Source organism: Cherax quadricarinatus, chromosome 17 (assembly GCF_038502225.1).
Source record: "Cherax quadricarinatus isolate ZL_2023a chromosome 17, ASM3850222v1, whole genome shotgun sequence".
Classification (NCBI taxonomy): domain Eukaryota; kingdom Metazoa; phylum Arthropoda; class Malacostraca; order Decapoda; family Parastacidae; genus Cherax; species Cherax quadricarinatus.
The window spans coordinates 3,415,256-3,434,860 of record NC_091308.1 but is presented as its reverse complement, the minus strand read 5'-3'; the positions used below and the strand labels follow the sequence as shown (position 1 = coordinate 3,434,860).

General features: G+C 38.0%; 1 protein-coding gene across 2 annotated transcripts; it reads right to left on the bottom strand.

Annotated features, from left to right (window-relative positions):
- Window positions 1-4,413: 4,413 nt before the first annotated feature.
- Window positions 4,414-19,259, bottom strand: LOC128686435 (sodium-coupled monocarboxylate transporter 1). Of its 2 annotated transcripts, none has more exons than XM_070085713.1 (12): window positions 18,361-19,259; window positions 16,149-16,409; window positions 14,762-14,895; window positions 14,443-14,631; window positions 11,676-11,830; window positions 11,431-11,571; window positions 10,198-10,416; window positions 8,670-8,788; window positions 7,109-7,263; window positions 6,475-6,749; window positions 4,965-5,065; window positions 4,414-4,767 (listed from the first exon to the last, which is right to left on the bottom strand). In XM_070085713.1, the coding sequence occupies exons 2-12, from the start codon at window positions 16,390-16,392 to the stop codon at window positions 4,532-4,534; spliced, it is 1,968 nt and encodes a 655-aa protein (XP_069941814.1). In that variant the 5' UTR covers window positions 16,393-16,409; window positions 18,361-19,259; the 3' UTR covers window positions 4,414-4,531. The 2 variants fall into 2 exon arrangements, with proteins under 2 accessions (XP_069941814.1, XP_069941815.1); XM_070085714.1 differs by having other exon boundaries at window positions 16,149-17,276; window positions 19,139-19,259.
- Between the last annotated feature and the right edge of the window lie 346 nt (window positions 19,260-19,605).

Below are 19,605 nucleotides of genomic sequence, written 5' to 3'. Positions count from 1 at the left end.
CAAGTTTCTCCTACGTATGGACTGATGAAGCCACTGTGTGGCGAAACGTTTCCTCAATAAAGATACCCAAGAGTTGCACATGTGTCTAATTTATCATATATATATATAAACAAGTCGGCCGTCTCCCATCGAGGCAGAGTGATCCAAAAAGAAAGAAAATTCCCAAAAAGAAAATACTTTCATCATTCAAGAATTCATTTACAATTAAGTCCCTTCTAAATATTTTCTCTTATACGTTTAAAGATATATTTTTTTCATCTGTGTTAATGTAAAATTTAATAATTTTGTACCTAATCCAACTAAATATATTTTAGATAAGCTTACAGTAATTTAATAATAAACAAACACAATGAAATATAGTTTTTCGCTAGGTTCAGAATGATTTTTGCGAAATTGCTGAATACACAAATTTTCGCTTGTCTTATCCAGCAAGTAGAGCGTTGCTATTTAAGCCAAAATCTTAAGTTTTGCCTATTCGGCACGACATACTGCTTGTCTATGTAGATTATTTGCAAATCTAGAAGGATTTCAACAGCAGCCAACTTAATAAGATACAGAAAACACAAAAACCAGAAGTGATAATACCCTGAGATTGAGGTTGTGTGGAATGATTACCCAAGACAAAATGACTGAACCATCCTTCAAGCTCAGCCCTCCTCCACCCACCATCCTAACAAATCAGAATCCCACAACACATCTAACGATCACCAGACGATCTAGGGCTGTATACTACCGCTAGATGGCCCTGGTTACTGTGTTTACAGCTGGTAAATCTGACTGTAGGGACGTGGTTGGTCTTGTGAGCTCCGAATAAATATATACATACTCTGGGCACGCAATAAGCACTCAGAGTAATTTGCTGCCTGGTAATGTTCATAACCTTGTTCATTCATCCTGTTAAAAGCATTAACTAATTCCACAGGCATTTGCTTATCATATACCTCCATATTTTTTTACACCATTTAAATATAATTTTGACAAAATGCTACACATTTTTAAACCACATCTGACGTCCACAACCAAGGTCAGCTGACCCAAAAAATGGAAACATATTCACCATTATTCATTCAACAGAACTCTTGCTAGAAGTAACAGATTTCATAGTTCAAATTATTTTCTATATTTCTACATCCTCACTTATCCTTGAGAGTGCAAGCGCTGTACATTCCACTTACTGAACTCAAGTTTGGTAAACTGGTTCTCCTGCATCCCTTGATAAAAGCTCCCTAGCTCACACGCCAATAGCTGGACAGATCCTTAAAAAAAAAATTGTTTCCATTGTCATCTAACACGCTCATACATCCCAGCTAGATGCTCTTGAATACTCGATGCTAAAGGGATTACTTTTCAAAACTCTTCCCGTCCCTCCCTCCAACTATTTTTTGGATGACTCCCACCCCTCCATCCTTCCACCCCAGTTTTACGTTTCCTCTTGGTCATCTTATTATTCCTTATTCTTTCTAAATGACTAACCCACCTCAACAACCTGTCATCTGTTCTCTGACTTATACCTTTCCTAACCCACCTGTCTTTAAATTTCTGTTTTTAATTCTGTTCATAATATTCACACCACACATTCCTCTCAAACATAATATCTCCACTGCCTCTTCTTTGATGCAATGTTTAAAGAACATTCTTCACATCCATATAAAAAAATTATTGGTATCACTATAGTGCATTTTGTTTTGCATCCATTGATAAACTTCTTTTCATCCACAAATACCTCAGCACTCCACTTTCATTTTTCCCTCGTCTATTATGTGGCTTCCCTTGTCTATTCAGTGCTTCCCCTCGTCTTTTAGAGAGTCATTTCTTGAGTCACCGATTCCCAGATATCTAAATACATTCACTATCTATACCTTGCTTTTTTTATTCTTAATTTTAATTTCCTTCTTTTGTTTATTCTCCCAAACTTATCAGCCAACAGTTGCACTTATTCAGAAACTTCCAAGAGGATTTTGCCTTTGGAACAGAGTAACTGTGAGAGCATCATATTCTTTATCTTTTGCGCTCACATCTCTCCCCAACGCCCTAATATTCACTTCATTTATAACCCCATTTAAAAATATCCTAAACAACAATAGTGACATCACACTTTAACTGGAAAATAATGCCTTCTTCCGTACATAACCTTACTCTGTACGTAAAAAGTCTTTACTACATTGAGTAACCTACTACCTCTTCCGTAGATCTGCAATATCTGCCACACTGCTTCACATCCACCCTGTCATATGCCTTTTCTAAATCCACAAATACGAAAATTTTTATTTACCTTTATCTAAGTATTATTCACCTATACGATTCAATGTAACTACTTTACCCAAGCATCTACCTTTCCTAAATCCCCCTTATGCATCTACAAGCCTACTGTCTGTCTTACCCCTAATTCTTTCAATAATAATTCTCCAATAAACTTTCCCTAGTATATTCAACACTATCTCTTGTCTCCCTTTTCATTATACAAAGGAACTATTCTTGCTCTCCCTGTTCCTAGGCAAGTCTGTTTGTCTGTGCTACTGTAACTCTCGATAAAAAATACTGCTTTACACTGTACCAGGTACACTCAACAAGCTTATTCACCTATAGTTCTTCCATTCTCTCTTTCTTGGCCATATTTTCCTTATACAAAAGAAACTATGTAGCACATGCATGCGCTGGAACTACTCCCAAACTACATCTCCACCTGTTCTTGACATCAAATCCCATTTGTTCCCCTTACTTTGCTCTCTTTCAATCAACTTATGGCCTTCAGTAGTTTCCTTACTTCACCCTACTCCTACCTGGTCTTATTACTTTCTGCATAATGAGTGAAAGCAACTTCATCAACACTTTACATCTCTTTAAAATATTTCATCTTTCTAGAATCTCTACCTTCCTTCCTAATATCTTACCTTATTAACATCAAAATTCGTTTACAAAGTGCAGCGACTTAGGATTGTGACGTAGCAAAGGTCTCTTCTTTGGCGTTGTGACAAGGCTTAATATTTTAGTCGTGTTTACTGAACACTTACTACAGAATGAGACATTTATCCTTCTGCAAGACTATGCAGATGTTAGTGAAGAAGGACTTTGCACGAATTTACCATACATGAGTGCGGCTACCGAAACTTACATTTAATAAAGAATGAAAATAATATCTTTATTTTGTTGTATGTTCAGAGTACATATTCTTGTTGTAGTCAGGGAGAAGCGAACGCGTTTATTGACAAATTAGTAGCCAAGTTTTGAACAGTCATATATTGAAGCTTTTTTTTTTTGTGAGAGAGAGAGGAAGCTCCTCTATTCACACTGCATAACAACCAATTGGAGAATGGGAAAACATTTACTAAAATAATAACTTGTAACAAATATGTCACACTACCATGCAGGAACAATTCACACCTAACTCACAAATTGGACATAAAAACTGGACGACTTCTGATTTCGTCTTGAACCATCATTATCATGTCACGAGATTTCATATTAGTCTTGTGGGTTAGTTGCGATTACCAGCTTGTGGTGTGAAGGAGCACATGAGAAGAACAGATAGCAGACGACTTGGAAGTCTACACCTAGTATATTTGTTGAGAGCTATCTACGTCTACCTAGATCGAGAACTATAGTATATTATTTAGGTGTCTGATTCAAGGATAAAGTATCACAGAGAGCCAAGCTAGTTCACCAAGAGCCAAGCCTCATACACTTACGCAACATATGGGAATCTTTATGTTGCATAAGTGTCTCAATCTTCAACTTGTCGGTTTTCAAGCCATTTACCACACAAGCCTCATACAGCCGCCAGCCTAGCTAACACACCTAGGCTCAGGAACACCACCTTGGGTAGGTCGATGTTGGCATATTTCTGTCCAGTTATGTATTAAAAATAGATGAAAACTAATGTGGTCACAGGTCTCGTTAGAGACCAATAACAAAGATTAGCTCTGATTTATATTATATTTAGTTGCTTGTTGATTAAATGTATAAACAGTAACATTTTATAAAGCTAAATAATAAATCTTAAGAAGAATTAACTAAAATAAAATACTGTTATAGAAGTGAACCACATAAAGCTAAAACATTAATTCCAAACAAATATCCAATATTTGATATGATACTAAGACCAATAATTGATTATTGCTTATGTTACAGCAGTGGCTGAGTGAGGGATTCCATCAAGTTCATGCAGCTGAATAAGCTTGTCTAGATTATATAGAGCTTGCTGCATGAAGATTTAAAACAAATTGCAGGTGTGCCTGAAGTCTGTGCACTTCATGCACACTGCCACAATCCTATTAAATTTTTATTCGGAACCTCATTAAATCATTGTTAAAAAAATAAATTAGAAATATAAGAAAAAAAAATCACCTTGGATTCAAAACAGTTCCAAAATGTTCGGAACATAACAATAATAATTTTAGATTAAAAACAAACTGCAGACTTTATATGTTATTATTGCAAAGTTTCATACCTTCTTATTCATCTGAACAAGTTCATCATTTACTGTGCTTCATATTCCCAGCATAACCCATGAGGAAGGCTGCACTTATGACTACTAAGAGGGAGTGTCGAGGTTGTATGTGGTAACTGAGAGAGAGTTTTTTGGCTCTTTATAATGACTAATAATAGGCTGTGATAAGGCTGTCGATGGTAACATCTTGAACGACTCCTCTTCCTTAATGGTTTCTACACTGTAGGTGCGATGACTATTGAAGAACGACCACACACAGTGGTACAGCCTGCCACAGAGTGGATTAACAGTACCTTCTGTATCCTTAGGGTTGACTGCGCCTGGAAAAAATAAAATATTCGCCAGGATATCTTTTACTTTATTGTTGAAGAAGACTTTCTTCGGATTATTAACCATTGGTTAAAATATCTGGACAACCTAAGAAACCTAAAAATAATGTATGTGTTCTATAAGACAGGAAAACAAAACACACAAAAGTGCTTAAGGCTCAGTTACAAACGAGTGACAATAATCTCACCAGTACAGAGAGAGACGATGCTGCTGACTACAAATGTTATGATGATGCCAATAACGCCAGAATAGCAGTAGGACACCTCGTAGATAGTATTATCTGCAGACCTGTGGAGGTGTACACTCAGTAATTTACTGTTCTTAAGTTTTCAATCAAATGTACAAGAACAGGGATAAACAATGGGAATCTAAGACTCGGCATTTTCTTTAATTCAAATGTACAATGGAAAACTCCTGACAATATTAGTTAAGCACAAGTAAAGTTTATTCTATAAATTATGTTTTTATTATGCATTAAAATATAACTTGTTAAACTGTGACTATATATTTTTTTATTAAAATCTGGGCTTAGGTCTTTATATTGATTTTAGGAGAAATTAGCTTAATAGACGAAAGCAGATAGGTAGTTTTAGATGATCAATCCCTTAGCCTTGATGGACGAGGATCAGTCAATTAGCCTTGATGGAAGATGATCAGTCCCTTACTAGCCTAGATGGAAAATGACCAGTCAATTAACAAGGCACAATATACCTCCAATGAAAAGCTGTGGTGTGCAGAGTACACTAAGGAAAAACACAAAAAGTTTAAGGGCCCAAGACTGCTCAAAAGCCTCCCATCATACATAAGAGTTTACCAATAGACTCCCAGCTATCTTAAAGAGGAAACTCGATAGATACAAGCTGTGGTTTGTACGTTTGATTGCATGTGGCCAGTAGTAACTGAAGGGATGATTATGCCCTGTTTCCCAGGAAGGCCTGGTCATGGACCGTACACGAGGGCGTTGATCCCTGGAACACACTCCAGGAAGACTCCAGATAGACTGTACTGCACATTTGTTTTACCCGGTTAAACTGCGTCAAGATAGACCATTGTGGATGCAAGATAGCAAACATCTGACAGAATGATGAAACAGACACAAATGCAGAACAAAGCTTTTATTGGCAATCTTTTGTTTTTAAAAGCCTCTAGTACAGGCGTAACATTGATTCAATAAAACTTTTCTTCTGCATTTTATTTATTTCAACCAGAGGTCTTGGAAAGATGTTTATAAATTTAAATGTATTAATAGGCAGGTAAATCAGCGTGTGGCCTGGTTAATAAATGTGGCATAATAATAATAATAATAATAATAATAATAATAATAATAATAATAATAATAATAATAATAATAATAATAATAATAATAATAATAATAATAAAATATAATATCTTTATTTCTACAAGTACATGTACAAGGTATACAGGGCTAGCTGACATCAGTGATATACTACTATATAGAAAGCCCTTTGTTATGTAGAGCATTTCGGGCAAATTAGGTCAATTTTGTCCCGGGATGCTACCCACACCAGTCGACTAACACCCAAGTGCCCATTTTTACTGATGGGTGAACATGGACAACCGGTGTGAGGAAATACGCCCAATGTTTCCACCCTTGCGGGAATCGAACCGCGCACTCAGCGTATGAAGCGAGAGCTTTGCCACCAGGCCACGGGCCACTGTGTTTTGAGACTACTGACCCCTGAGCAACAGTAGAGATGGGTAGATCAGTAACAGTCAGTGTGGAGTCAGCTAGCAGAACATCAACTGCTGTGGTGGTAGTCAGCACATCATCAGTCACTGAGACGTTGCTGACGATGGTGGTGGCGGTGGTGTTAAGGAGAAGGAAGAGGTTCTCTGGGCAGCCATCAGTGGAGAGAGGAAGGCGTGTTGGTGCTCCACCGCCTCGCACAAACTTACCAATAACTACCCAGACATTAAAAACGAAGGACACGATGAACCCCACGATGGCGCCCTGACACCAACACCAATAATTATGAACTTTATAAATAATTTTTTAGAGAATACACTTTAAATTTATAGAATATTTGCATTAATCACATAATTATTATAGGAATACAGTTATTAAGATTTATTAAGATTTGGCTCTTGATAACCCAACAAAGCATAATAATTATTTATATTCAAATACTCCATCAGTATACAGTATCTAAACTGTTCATAGCCAACGACTAGAACAAAGTTACACCAACAGTGGAAAGTTAGAATTATATAGAAAGTAGCTGCTGCAGCATACATTTATTTAAATGTTTAGCTGTGCATTACTTTTCTAATTTAATATGACTCAGAATTAAAAAAAACTATATTATGTACCTTTGTGTTAACCCAAGGTGCGCACATTCCTGAAATAAAGATACCAGTAAGGGGACCGCCAACGGCAGACAGAATGCTGTTTGATACGTGGAAGATGCTTCCCAGCTTATCCACCAACAGACTCAAGCACACAGCTAATATACCAGCTATTAATGCTGAAATGATAAAAAAATAACATTAAAATTTTCCTTGTCATTGATGGTTTTAAATGTATTAATAGGTAAGACCAGGAAATAAATTATCAATTAGTTTGACCGGTATCAATTAAGACTGCAAGTATAATTGTATTACTTGCCACATCATTGTTCAAAAATCTTCAGCAAGTGTAACTCCAGATGCAAAACTAACTGAGATGATAGATAATATATTCCCAGCAGGATATTAAGTTACGAAGAAAGAAAGAGAAACTGGGGAGGTGAGGTTTTTTGCTGCTGACCTAAAACCAGTGGAGTTTTGAAGAGGGATAAACAGAAATGATTCAATTGATAATATTGCGAGCACATTCAAGACTAAGGGAAAAGGTAATAGTAGCAGTGATCAACAACTATTCACAAAATAGTTGGAAACTGCGACAACAACAATAAAGCAATGGTCAACACCAATGGTACTAATAACGAGAGAATTAAACCACACAAAAAAAAAAAACAAGACTGGGAGAACCGGGACCCAAAAACGCCTAGGCTAAGATGATCGAGGTGGTGCAGAAAACTTTTTATCAGCATGGCAAGGACTCAGCAAAAGAAAGAGGAGACGGTGAGTCAGCAAGACTTTGGGATTCTCCTCATAGCTAGACTAGTCTAGGTTTGAGGACAGGCTGAAGGGTCCGAACCTGGCAATATTAGAAAGAAGAACCAGAGAAGACATGAACACGACATTAAAAATACTCAGAAGACTTGTCTGGAAATATTTCTTCTGCCTGAGGGTGATAAGGAAGTGGAATGACCTGAACAAAGTAGTAACTAAAGCAGGTTCCATACATAGTTTTAAGAATAAGTATGACAGTCCACAAGGCTAGCGATAAGCTGGGACTCGATCCCTGCAACCACAAATAGTTAAGCACAAACTGAGGAGTACATATTTGACAAGTAATGTAGTGGATATTAATCCTGTGACGTCATGGGCAAACGCTACAGAGCCTTTACCTTCCTGTATATGGGAAGACAAATTATCCACATCTAGATGGAAGAGAAAAATTGGACCAGTGTTCAAAACATGAGAAAACAGGTGTTAGTTCTTACTTCACTAGAAGTCGCCTTCCCTCCCTGGGGACTATTAGTAACCTCCAGTGTAGAAAAAGAATCTGATGGTAACCCGACTACTGATGTGTAAGAGGAAAATTTCTCTCCCACCTCTCCAAAAACAAAGGACTTGCAGAAACTTGTAACCAATGCTTATGCCAGAGGAAGACGTCGGCACATATACAAGGCCAGTGAAGTCCACACACTGCTTGGAAAAGTTTGTTTGTTTGAGTTAGTGTTGTCTGCTGGTTCTTAATTTGTTCTTTCAGTCAGATAGTTACTAGAGGAGTTGTTTTACTACAATAAGAGAAAGCAATACTTACAAAGAAGTTTCACAACGTTGGTGGCGCTAGAGTTACACAGGTGGCGGAAGTAAGGGCGATCCTTCAAGAAGTCTTCCCAGATTATACAAGCGAACGAGTTGACGCAGGATGATAGTGAACTGGCGTAGGTGAAAATAAACTTATAATTACCATGAAATCATATAAATGCAGTTATTAGTGAGTCAAAATTATGCAACATTATCCAGTTTTAGGATGGCCATTCATGCATTTAAAGTATGTTAAATATTTTTGCTATGAGGCCTGGTCACAGACCGGGCCGCGGGGGCGTTGACCCCCGGAACTCTCTCCAGGTAAACTCCAGGTATGACTGTCAGACACATGCTAGTGTCGGCAGCTGTACTTGCAGCCAACATTTATTAAAACATAAATATAACAGAAAACAAAATCAGCGACATGCAACGAAGAGGATTTCAGAATTTAGAAGCTGAAACTACGAAGAAAGACTGAAGGCACTAAATTTATTATTATTAGAACAGTAAGGAGGAAATGTGATAAGATTACTACTTTAAGTTCAAGAAAAACTATGCAAACCTTTTAGGAAAAATATCTTTGAATTAGTAATTAAGAGAACAAGGGGACACATCTTCAGTTGGTGAAGATGTAGAAAGTAAAGGACAGGAAGCGTGATGTTTACAAGTGTTGGAGCGAGGACCTCCCTGAGAACACCTCCATACACACCAGTGAGGACCTCCCTGAGAACACCTCCATACACACCAGTGAGGACCTCCCTGAGAACACCTCCATACACACCAGTGAGGACCTCCCTGAGAACACCTCCATACACACCAGTGAGGACCTCCCTGAGAACACCTCCATACACACCAGTGAGGACCTCCCTGAGAACATCTCCATACACACCAGTGAGGATCTCCCTGAGAACACTTCCATACACACCAGTGAGGACTTACCTGAGAACATCTCCATACACACCAGTGAGGACCTACCTGAGAACACCTCCATACACACCAGTGAGGACCTACCTGAGAACATCTCCATACGCACCAGTGAGGACCTCCCTGAGAACACCTCCATACACACCAGTGAGGACCTCCCTTAGAACACCTCCATACACACCAGTGAGGACCTCCCTGAGAACACCTCCATACACACCAGTGAGGACCTCCCTGAGAACACCTCCATACACACCAGTGAGGACCTCCTGAGAATACCTCCATACACACCAGTGAGGACCTCCCTGAGAACACCTCCATACACACCAGTGAGGACCTACCTGAGAACACCTCCATACACACCAGTGAGGACCTATCTGAGAACACTTCCATACACACCAGTGAGGACCTACCTGAGAACACCTCCATACACACCAGTGAGGACCTACCTGAGAACACCACCATACACACCAGTGAGGACCTACTTGAGAACACCTCCATACACACCAGTGAGGACCTACCTGAGAACACCTTCATACACACCAGTGAGGACCTACCTGAGAACACCACCATACACACCAGTGAGGACCTATCTGAGAACACCAGTGAAGACCTACCTGAGAACACCTCCATACACACCAGCAACGAAGATGCCGGCCATGCCTGTCAGGTGACTCAACTTGTCGGTCACTAAGAACGGGATAATCTGGTCAGGCTTTTCTATCTTGCCTGATGCAAGCGGGTCACAGTCACTATAGTTTGCGAAAGCGACAAGTCCAGAGAAGTAGAAGACTACCCACAGAAAGTACAGCCCCACCAGGAACACGTACAGTAAACTGCAAAATAGAATACCTTAATAATTTTGGGACAGTGTGTAATTAACTAGCTGCAATTATTTAGCTGAGTTCTAGAACTTAACCTCGTGTTGACTGTTTCTTTCGTATTTTTTTGAAGCGTGTTAACTTATCTTACTTCCAATACATTGTTACCCAGTCCATCTCACTTCTTTATTATAGTATATTTTGGAATGTAGTATCTTACTTATTTGTGTCCGTCTCCACCAGTGTCGTCTTGTTCTCCTGTCCATGGTAAACATTCTCTCTGCGTATCTCTTCTTCTTTTCCATTCATGTAACATCTTGGGGTCCAGTTGCATAGTTTTCACAGCTATTAATACCCAGGATACAAAGATAAATATCCGAAATGTATAAGGAAAAGACAGAGGTTATATTATTATTACTCAGTTCTGGTACCAGACTAGTGGTAAAAACCTCGTAATTTTTCAAGCAAATCTCTCATCATAATTTTTATCTACATGATCAATTGGTGCTCTGTTCTTCTGAACATATTCGTTCTTTTGTTCTTACTCGTTCTTGCTCTAATCTGCCAAGTGCTAGTGATTTGCGTCTGGCATTCCTCCCTCTCTGGCGTCCAGGCCGACCCGCCAGCTTTATGACGCTGAATTACTATATAACCTGCTATAATCACTCAGTTACTGGGTCTAGTTCTGGCTTTTCCACCGCTCACGACCTTTCCTCTCACCTACCTATTATTACCCCGTAATCCATCCAACCAGAGCCTTCCCTGTTCTCTCCAGTCTAATCTTGCTTATTGGGGTTCCACACTAGTTACTGAAAATTACCTACCTAGTAAGTAAGTTTACTGAGGTACGTAAGTGCACCTTACGTCTTAGCCTCAATTCTCTTAATAAGTCCCTCGAGGACAAAAGCACTTAGAAGACCTTTCGATTGTTTTTAGTGGTTATTTTTTATAACGACAGCGAAAACACAATAATATATTTAAAAACTTGAAATGTATGGCAGCTCAATGACGTTTAGTGTTTAAAATTACCTTTGTGATATCTGAAGCGTCCTGACAGAGGCAAACCTCTGGTAAGTGGTTTGGTTGAAGCCAACTGCATAGATCATGATATAAAATCCAAGCACCATAGTTGACCAGAAGGTGTGGCGCTCGAAGGGACTCGTGCTGAAACTGATGTTAAAGTAAAGAAAGTGTTTTATTGCCAAAGACACAAATAATGGACTATAATGTGGAAGTGATCCAAAATTCTGAAGAAATCACGTTCTTTCACTCACTTAAAAAACTGAATACGACCTCCACGGTCAGCGATGGACCAGACGTTGGCAACACCTCCCATGTCGACGCAGCAGATGATGACCACCAACAGGACTCCGCCGAACATGATCAGTGTTTGTAGCACATCAGTGTACACCACGGCCTTCACGCCTCCCTGACACAATTACAGTTACAATTACAGTGCTCGTTGCACATTAACAAACCCAGCAACAGGAACAGTAACTCGCATTACTGAAACTATCTGGGAACTATGCTATTGATACCTTTGTAACACTAAGAAATCGACACCTAACCAGGACTGGTAAACACATCTATTAAATAAGAAAAAGCTTCATGTGTATGTTGATAAGTATAACAGAATATGTGATACCAACTGTTATGTCAAACTTCTGATACAAGAATTTGCAATTAAATTAAAAAGATCAATTAGAAAATTTAGATCGGTATGTCAGGCAACACAGCGTTGTGAAAATCGATTTTAGCATTATATTAAACCACTAATGGATAATAATCTTCCAGAAGAGAAAAAAGAGATAGTTGTGGAAAACTGCATTTTTCTGTATGTAACTCATAATGTACATAACAGTAAATAACAAAGATAATTATTATTTATCAGTTAGGCAAGTAGGAATTTGGGACACCTAGGTCGCAAAAAATGTCCCCCTTCGATACCTACCACTGTCATATCCACAAGTTGCTCTGGACCTATTAATTAAATGAATTATACATCACCAGGAATGTTGGTAAATATATAAATTTGTGGACTGTATATTAAAATTAAAAAATGATTATAGATACACATATACATAACAGAAAGAGAATATCTTATTATCACTCACCAATTTGACTGGAGATTAATGTGTATCGTACTCAGAAAACCTCACTCTAACTAAATCTATGAAAACAATGCTGGCCAGAATTATACACAAATCTAGAGAGCTTATCTGAGGTTCCTGGAGCTGTCTTGTCCAGTCGCCTGATATCTCAAGTTATGCAGGAATGCATATCCACCAATTTCGCCTCCTATTTGAGAGGTGTCAGCACGAAAAATTCTTCCCATTTCACCAACGTTCTAATACAAATTCAAACAAAATGGCGACTCTCCTTCAGCGCAGACGCAGACTCTCCGTTCTCTATGACATAAATATTATTAAATACAGTATAGCCATCTATTTACATATAACTACTGTATTTCTGGAAAATATATACAGTATTTTCCACAATAGTAATACTCATGTAAGTGCTTCATTTCCAGGTCATATTCATCAGCATATCTTCCTTTAATTAAACTTACGTATTATGAACCATGCTGAAAATAGATATTCTTTTCAACAGTTTGACATACAATTAAATTACACGATTAAAAGTACAGTTATCCTAGTTGTGTACTCTCACCTAAATACAAATATTTTTCTACAGAAAGAGTGATCCTTCAGCACAGTTGACCTCTGTACCAAAGTACATCAAGAACATCCATTTCCCATACATGGAGCCTCTAATATTTTTTTTTTATCAGAAAGGAACTTACTAAAATTTGCTTCTACAAATAAGATTTAGAATAATCTTCAATGACAAATTTGTTTTGGGATCACACCTCGGCACTTACAGAAAGAGTTTGTGAACATTTGGGTAAAGACACTTCAGAGGTGATATCAGGTTTCTAGGCAGTGTTCTTCAGGTAGCCACTACTATATTCATACAAACTTAATAGTGAAATCTGACTCCTTTGCAGAACTGGTCTTCAAATTTTGAAATCACGGCATTTTATACAGCAAAGATGAAATCACATTAATATAATTAACACAACTTTAACTGTATACACACTCCAGAAATTGCACCCGTTAATCCCTAATTTGCCATATCTTGTCAGACAAAGTTGTATTTTGACTTCATCTTCCAACACCTTGGTTGAAGAGGAAATTGTTTTAAGTGACTGTGTACTTCAAATTTCAAGCTGAATTCTGAGGTGGAATAGGGTGGCAGCACCATGCTATCTTTCCTCTGAGAAAACATCCCTTCAATCTACCTGTTGATGCTCTTTTAGCACTGCATAGCTCCCGATGACGCACGGAAAAGTATGAAAGATATATATATATATATATATATATATATATATATATATATATATATATATATATATATATATATATATATATATATATATATATATATATATATATATATATATATATATATATATATATAGTGCCGAATATGTAAAACTGGTCAATTAGCAAGAACTCATTTAAAATTAAGTCCTTTCTAAATTTTTTTCTTATACGTTTAAAGATATATTTTTTTCATTAATGTTAATGTAAAAATTTTTAATTTTGCTCCAAAAGACTCTTAGAAAACTTACCTAACCTTATTATAACAAGAGCAATTTATTTTAGCCTAACCAAACTAAATATATTTTTTATTTGTTTACAATAATTTAATACTAAACAAACACAGTGAAACATATTTTTTTCGTTAGGTTCAGAATGATTTTGGCGAAATTATTGCATACACAAATTTTCACTTGTCTTATATGGCAAGATGAGCGTTGCTATTTAAGCCAAGATCGCAAGTTCTGCCTATTCGGCACGACCTATATATATATATCTATATATATATATATATATATATATATATATATATATATATATATATATATATATATATATATATAGATATATATATATATATAATTGGTATTTAACTTCTTTGAATAAAATTCATATTATGACAAATATTACAATTATTCGCAGAGTAATCAATACTCACTATTGTGATGTAGAAAGTGCATATAGAGCCCATGATGAGCGAGGAGGCCCAGGATGAGAGTTCAGTGACTGTAGTCAGTGCTACTGTAGGAGCGTATAGACACATGGCCATGTAAATGAAGTTACTGAGCAGCAGGCACAAAGTAGACAGATTTCTCAGCGTGCGCGACCTGAACCTCAAATGCACATACTGCAATATTTGTCAAAGGATATTATGAATATTTTAACTTGCACGCAGTAATCATGCAGTAAAACAACATGATAACTTATAATTTCAGTATTGAAAACGTGAAAATAATATTAAATCTCTAATAATTTACCTCATTGATGGAAACGATATTGTGCCCAATAAAAATCGGAAGAATGACATGGGCCACGAAGAGACAACCCGGGATGCAGCCTATCAAAATAGTGGTGAGTTGTGTACCATAGAAATATATCTCGGTAGGGTTACCTGTAAAATGTTTTACTGTTAATGGACAGCTGAAACACTTAACAGTAACTAACACATTTTGTAGTTAAGAAAAAAAAAACAAGGAATGGGTATATCCTTGTGAAGTGTTGTCTTGAGGACACACCAGGTTCACGATTAGTGATTATTATCTGAACAAGGACAGTATAAACTGGGAGGGTATCACAATTTATATAACTGCTGAACTCATCCTAGAAGTACTGTCCGTAGGAACAGAGACAACAGTAGTGTGAAATGTTCAAGAGAAATATACCAGGAGAAACATTGGCAGTGTGTTAGTGACGCGAGACAACATTATCCTGAACATTGTTATCATATACATATAATGGAGTGTTGCCCTAGTCATACCTTACAGTGCCTTTCGTCGCATCAGATATGATTACAAATATCTCTGCATAGCAATACAGAGAAGTAAAGGTTTGTCCAGCACAGTTATTAATCGGCCAATACAATGAAAATACAGTTTTCTGCGTATAATAGCTAAATTATTAGTTCTGGTAGACTTCACAGTTGTCTTCTAGGCTATACATTCTTAGCATGTGTACAGCACGGTACACATCGAATCGATGCTCCAGTTCTCTTCAAGTATTGGCCAACATATCTGATCTGGCTTTTATGATGCCATTATTATTAACATTGTTTCAAAGACAGATAATGATATCTGGAAAACAAGCTTTCACTACCTCCAAGAAGAAGTCTCTAGGCAAGTGAGGGGCTATCACATCAAATTCATCTGCCAGTGAATTTCACGTTACAATAATTATGCAATCGTATGTAGATAACTCCATTTTCATATCAGTTACCATACTGTTGTAATATTATTTTTAATTTGGAAAAAACTTATTTTATCCGTTTTTACCAGCTGGCTGCCATTTGTTTTCAACTGGTCGCCATTTGATATCATGTGGTTGTTATTTGTTACCAGCTGAGTGCCATTTAATGCACTGCCATAATCAACAACAGCAATATTAAAACAGTATATCAAGCAAATTGTTGATAAACAAATGCATAGCTTAAAACAAAAATATGAACACCGAACAATTTCTGGCATACATTTACAGAAAAAAGAAACTGTTGAGTATGACAATTTTGAAATGTTAAAAATTTGTTTTAACCTTCCTCATGCCATGTATTTAATTATGTGGTTATATTTTATTGTGAATTCGAAGGGAAAATCCGTCCTTGAAATAATTTTCATATAGTAACGAACTAAGGAACTGTGTTCGAAGACTGACCTAAAATGGATATTGCAGAGATCCATCCTCCTAGCAGAGACAAGGCTACTGGTGCCGGTGACATGGTCTTGCCTCCCAGCAGGTACTCCTGCGTGGAGGCTTTACCTCGGCTCCTGATGGCGCTGACCAACCCAATGCCTACTGAAGCCACCAACATGAGGCTGAACACCGTGTAGTCCACGGGGGTGAACTTTGGCACCAACTGCTCCTCCTCTGCTGTTACGGGCGTCTCCGTCGAATCCATTTTCTAGGTACCTTACCCTTAAGTTTTGTGGCATCCAAAAACCAGTGTTATTTATGCATTTAGGTAAGACACATGTGCAACAGTAAAGTATCTTTCGTCTGAAAAATTTCGGTTATAAATAAATAATACTTCAGTCGAATGCAAAGGTGACTAATGTACAGACAGCAGAAGTAGTGGAGAGGTAAAAATAATGTGATCATTCAGCCAGAAGATGTTTACACTGTTCAAGACTATGACAATGAATAATATTTCCACGGAGAGGGACAGACCACCTCTAAACTACTTCTTTAAGACTGATGGACTCATCACATCATTTCTACCTCTACTGCTTCTTCCGTCTTCACCTCTGTATTCGACTGAAGATGCCTACTGTATAGGCGAAACTATTCGAAGCTACTCAACTCGCATATGTTACTTATACACTTACTAATCGGTGTTAAATACCATTATTAATAATGTTAAGCTAAAAAAATTATTTTAATATTTATTAAATCTGTAAAAGAAGCACAAGATTATATAAAAAAAATATTTTCTGCATCTCATTCAAGGCAATAACAGAGTAATAAATCTTGTCCCCTTCCCAGTATTTACTCACGTATAGCATCAAAAGTAGAATTTTAGGTATTTTGATGACCTCTCTTCTCTGGAAAAGCAGCTAGGTAGGATGGGGGGAGAAATCAGTAATTGCGAATGTGGCTTTTCTTCTATGGGCCACCTTAAGTTGGTGAGGAATAGCTAATGTGTTAAAATAAACAAATGGAAGCTTTCCTCGAAATTACACTGGCTTTCTAAGCCACGTACTTACTGTTAATAACATTTTAATCTTGAAAAACTTTATCATGTCTGTTGAAAGCATCATCAGTGCACAAGATATTCTCAGTTACCTAGCGAGGGAGAGAGAGATGAGAAGGTAATGTGTTGTGTTGGTGTCTTGTCATGCTTGACACACATGTGGTTACACAAGTGATGGTAAACACCTCTGTAGTGACAGCTTGTGTATAGTGTAGTACCAGGTGGTGAATGGTATGGTACCAGGCTGTGAATGGTGTGACACCAGGCTTTGAATTCCCCTTTAGAGTAAAGATGTGACTCTGGGACTAACACTTAACATGTCCAGTAGGTTGGTCCACTGATAAAGCAGAAACTTGATTTCTGACGTTCAATCGTCTCGCTCCTTCGTTCTGTTCCCTCCTTTTAGTTATAACATTATTCGTGTAAAATTTTATGATGAGTGAACTTCATTTAGAGGTAACACAACGACATCAAATTTTCACCCCTACAGAATTATAATTCTCGTTCTTTATAATTCAATCATAAAAAAAAAAAAAAACATGAATGCTATAAGTTTGAAGCCGACCAGAAGAAGAATTCTCCAGAAATTAAAAAAAAAAAAAACATGTAAATATTTAGGAAAATTTGCACCTACACAGCCTAAATTTAGAGAATATAATTCTTCTCATAATATACATTAGCCACTGAAGACTGACATTATTCAAGCTAGGCCTAGTTAAGATATTTTACGAGAAAAAATGCCACACATTTTTTTTAAAAACTACTCAGCAAATTAGACATCGCATATTCTAACAATGTTACAAACTTTCTAGTAAGTAGAAGATACATATAATCTTTCAAAGTTTAAATGGTCTATATAACACGGATAACATGACAAAAGTTACCTGAAACTTGACTCAGCTACAATACACAAATGTTGAACATTTGAAATCGATCAGCCAAAATTATTGCTAATTTACGCAAAATTCGATTTAGTTTAAAACAATTACACAGCTTGTCTATATATTTTTTCACTTAAAATATTTTTTTTGTATTCATGTATTTTTTTCGCAAATACATTCAGTAGAAAGTAAACATGAGTGAGCATGTACAACACCAACACACACACACACACACACACACACACACACACACACACACACACACACACACACACACACACATACACATACATACAGGCAGGACACAGCAGCAGCTGTTCTCCTCCAGTGCCTTACGATCCCCGTGTGGGAGAGGCGTTCTACCATTGTCTTGCAGAATCCTTTCCTCAGCCTTCAGTGCAGGAACAGTGCGTCGTTGGCCTGCTACCCAAGGGCAGCTCACCGACCTCTGCACTCCTGCAGCTGCGTGATTCCCACCACAACCCAGAGAAACACCTGCTGAACTTCCCACCATTAGTAAGCACAACCATTGGCAAACAACCTCCAGCACAGGAACAGTGCGTCGTCGTCCTCCTGCCCAAGGGCAGTACACTGACCTCTGCACTCCTGAAGCTGCGTGATTCCCGTCACCACAATCCTGGGTAACGTCTGCCAACTTTCAATCCATAGAATCCCAGTCCCTCTGCTTCAAGCAAACACAACCTTAGCATACAGTGAATCTCTATGGCATGTTCATTATATATCAGTCTTCTGAGAATATCTAGACAGCATCTCTGATGATCAATATCTTTTTTGTGTGTGACACGGTTTTAGAATACTTTTGCGTCGTAATTTCCTAAGAGGCCAGTCGAACCCACTTCACTGAGGTGGTTAAAGATACCCACACAGTGGATCGGCTAGACTACATCACTTGGGTAACACCAACGCCTTTCCCTCCTCCCTAACCACGTTTCTTTTCTTCTGGACCGGGCGAACCTACTCCTGCGTCGGTGGGAGTATTCGTTCAAACGGTGCCTGTGGCCGAATCCAGGTGATTACCGCACAGGACGCCAAATCTTGGCAGGTACACACACCAGAACATACTCCTGACGCCCCACGATCACTATCTGAGCCAACACGACTGGCTGCCCTGCCCCATGATAAGTTGTCACGTTGAATCAACCGCAAGGCTCTCCACCTCCCATGCCGACGTCTCTCTCTAGCCCCCCCCCCCCACCCTACCTCACGCAAGGAACCCTCCTTCACTCTCCTCCTCAAGTACTCCAAAGAGGACCACCACTCTTTATTAGCTAGTGACACGCTCTACAACATCGCTTCCCAAACTATTCCACTTCCTGACTACTCTGTGGCTGAAGAAATACTTCCTAACATCCCTGTGATTAATCTGTGTCTTCAACTTCCAACCGTGTCCCCTTGTTGTTGTGTCCCATCTCTGGAACATCCTGTCTTTGTCCACCTTGTCAATTCCTCTCAGTATTTTGTATGTCGTCATCATGTCCCCCCTACCTCTCCTGTCCTCCAGTGTCATCAGGTTGATTTC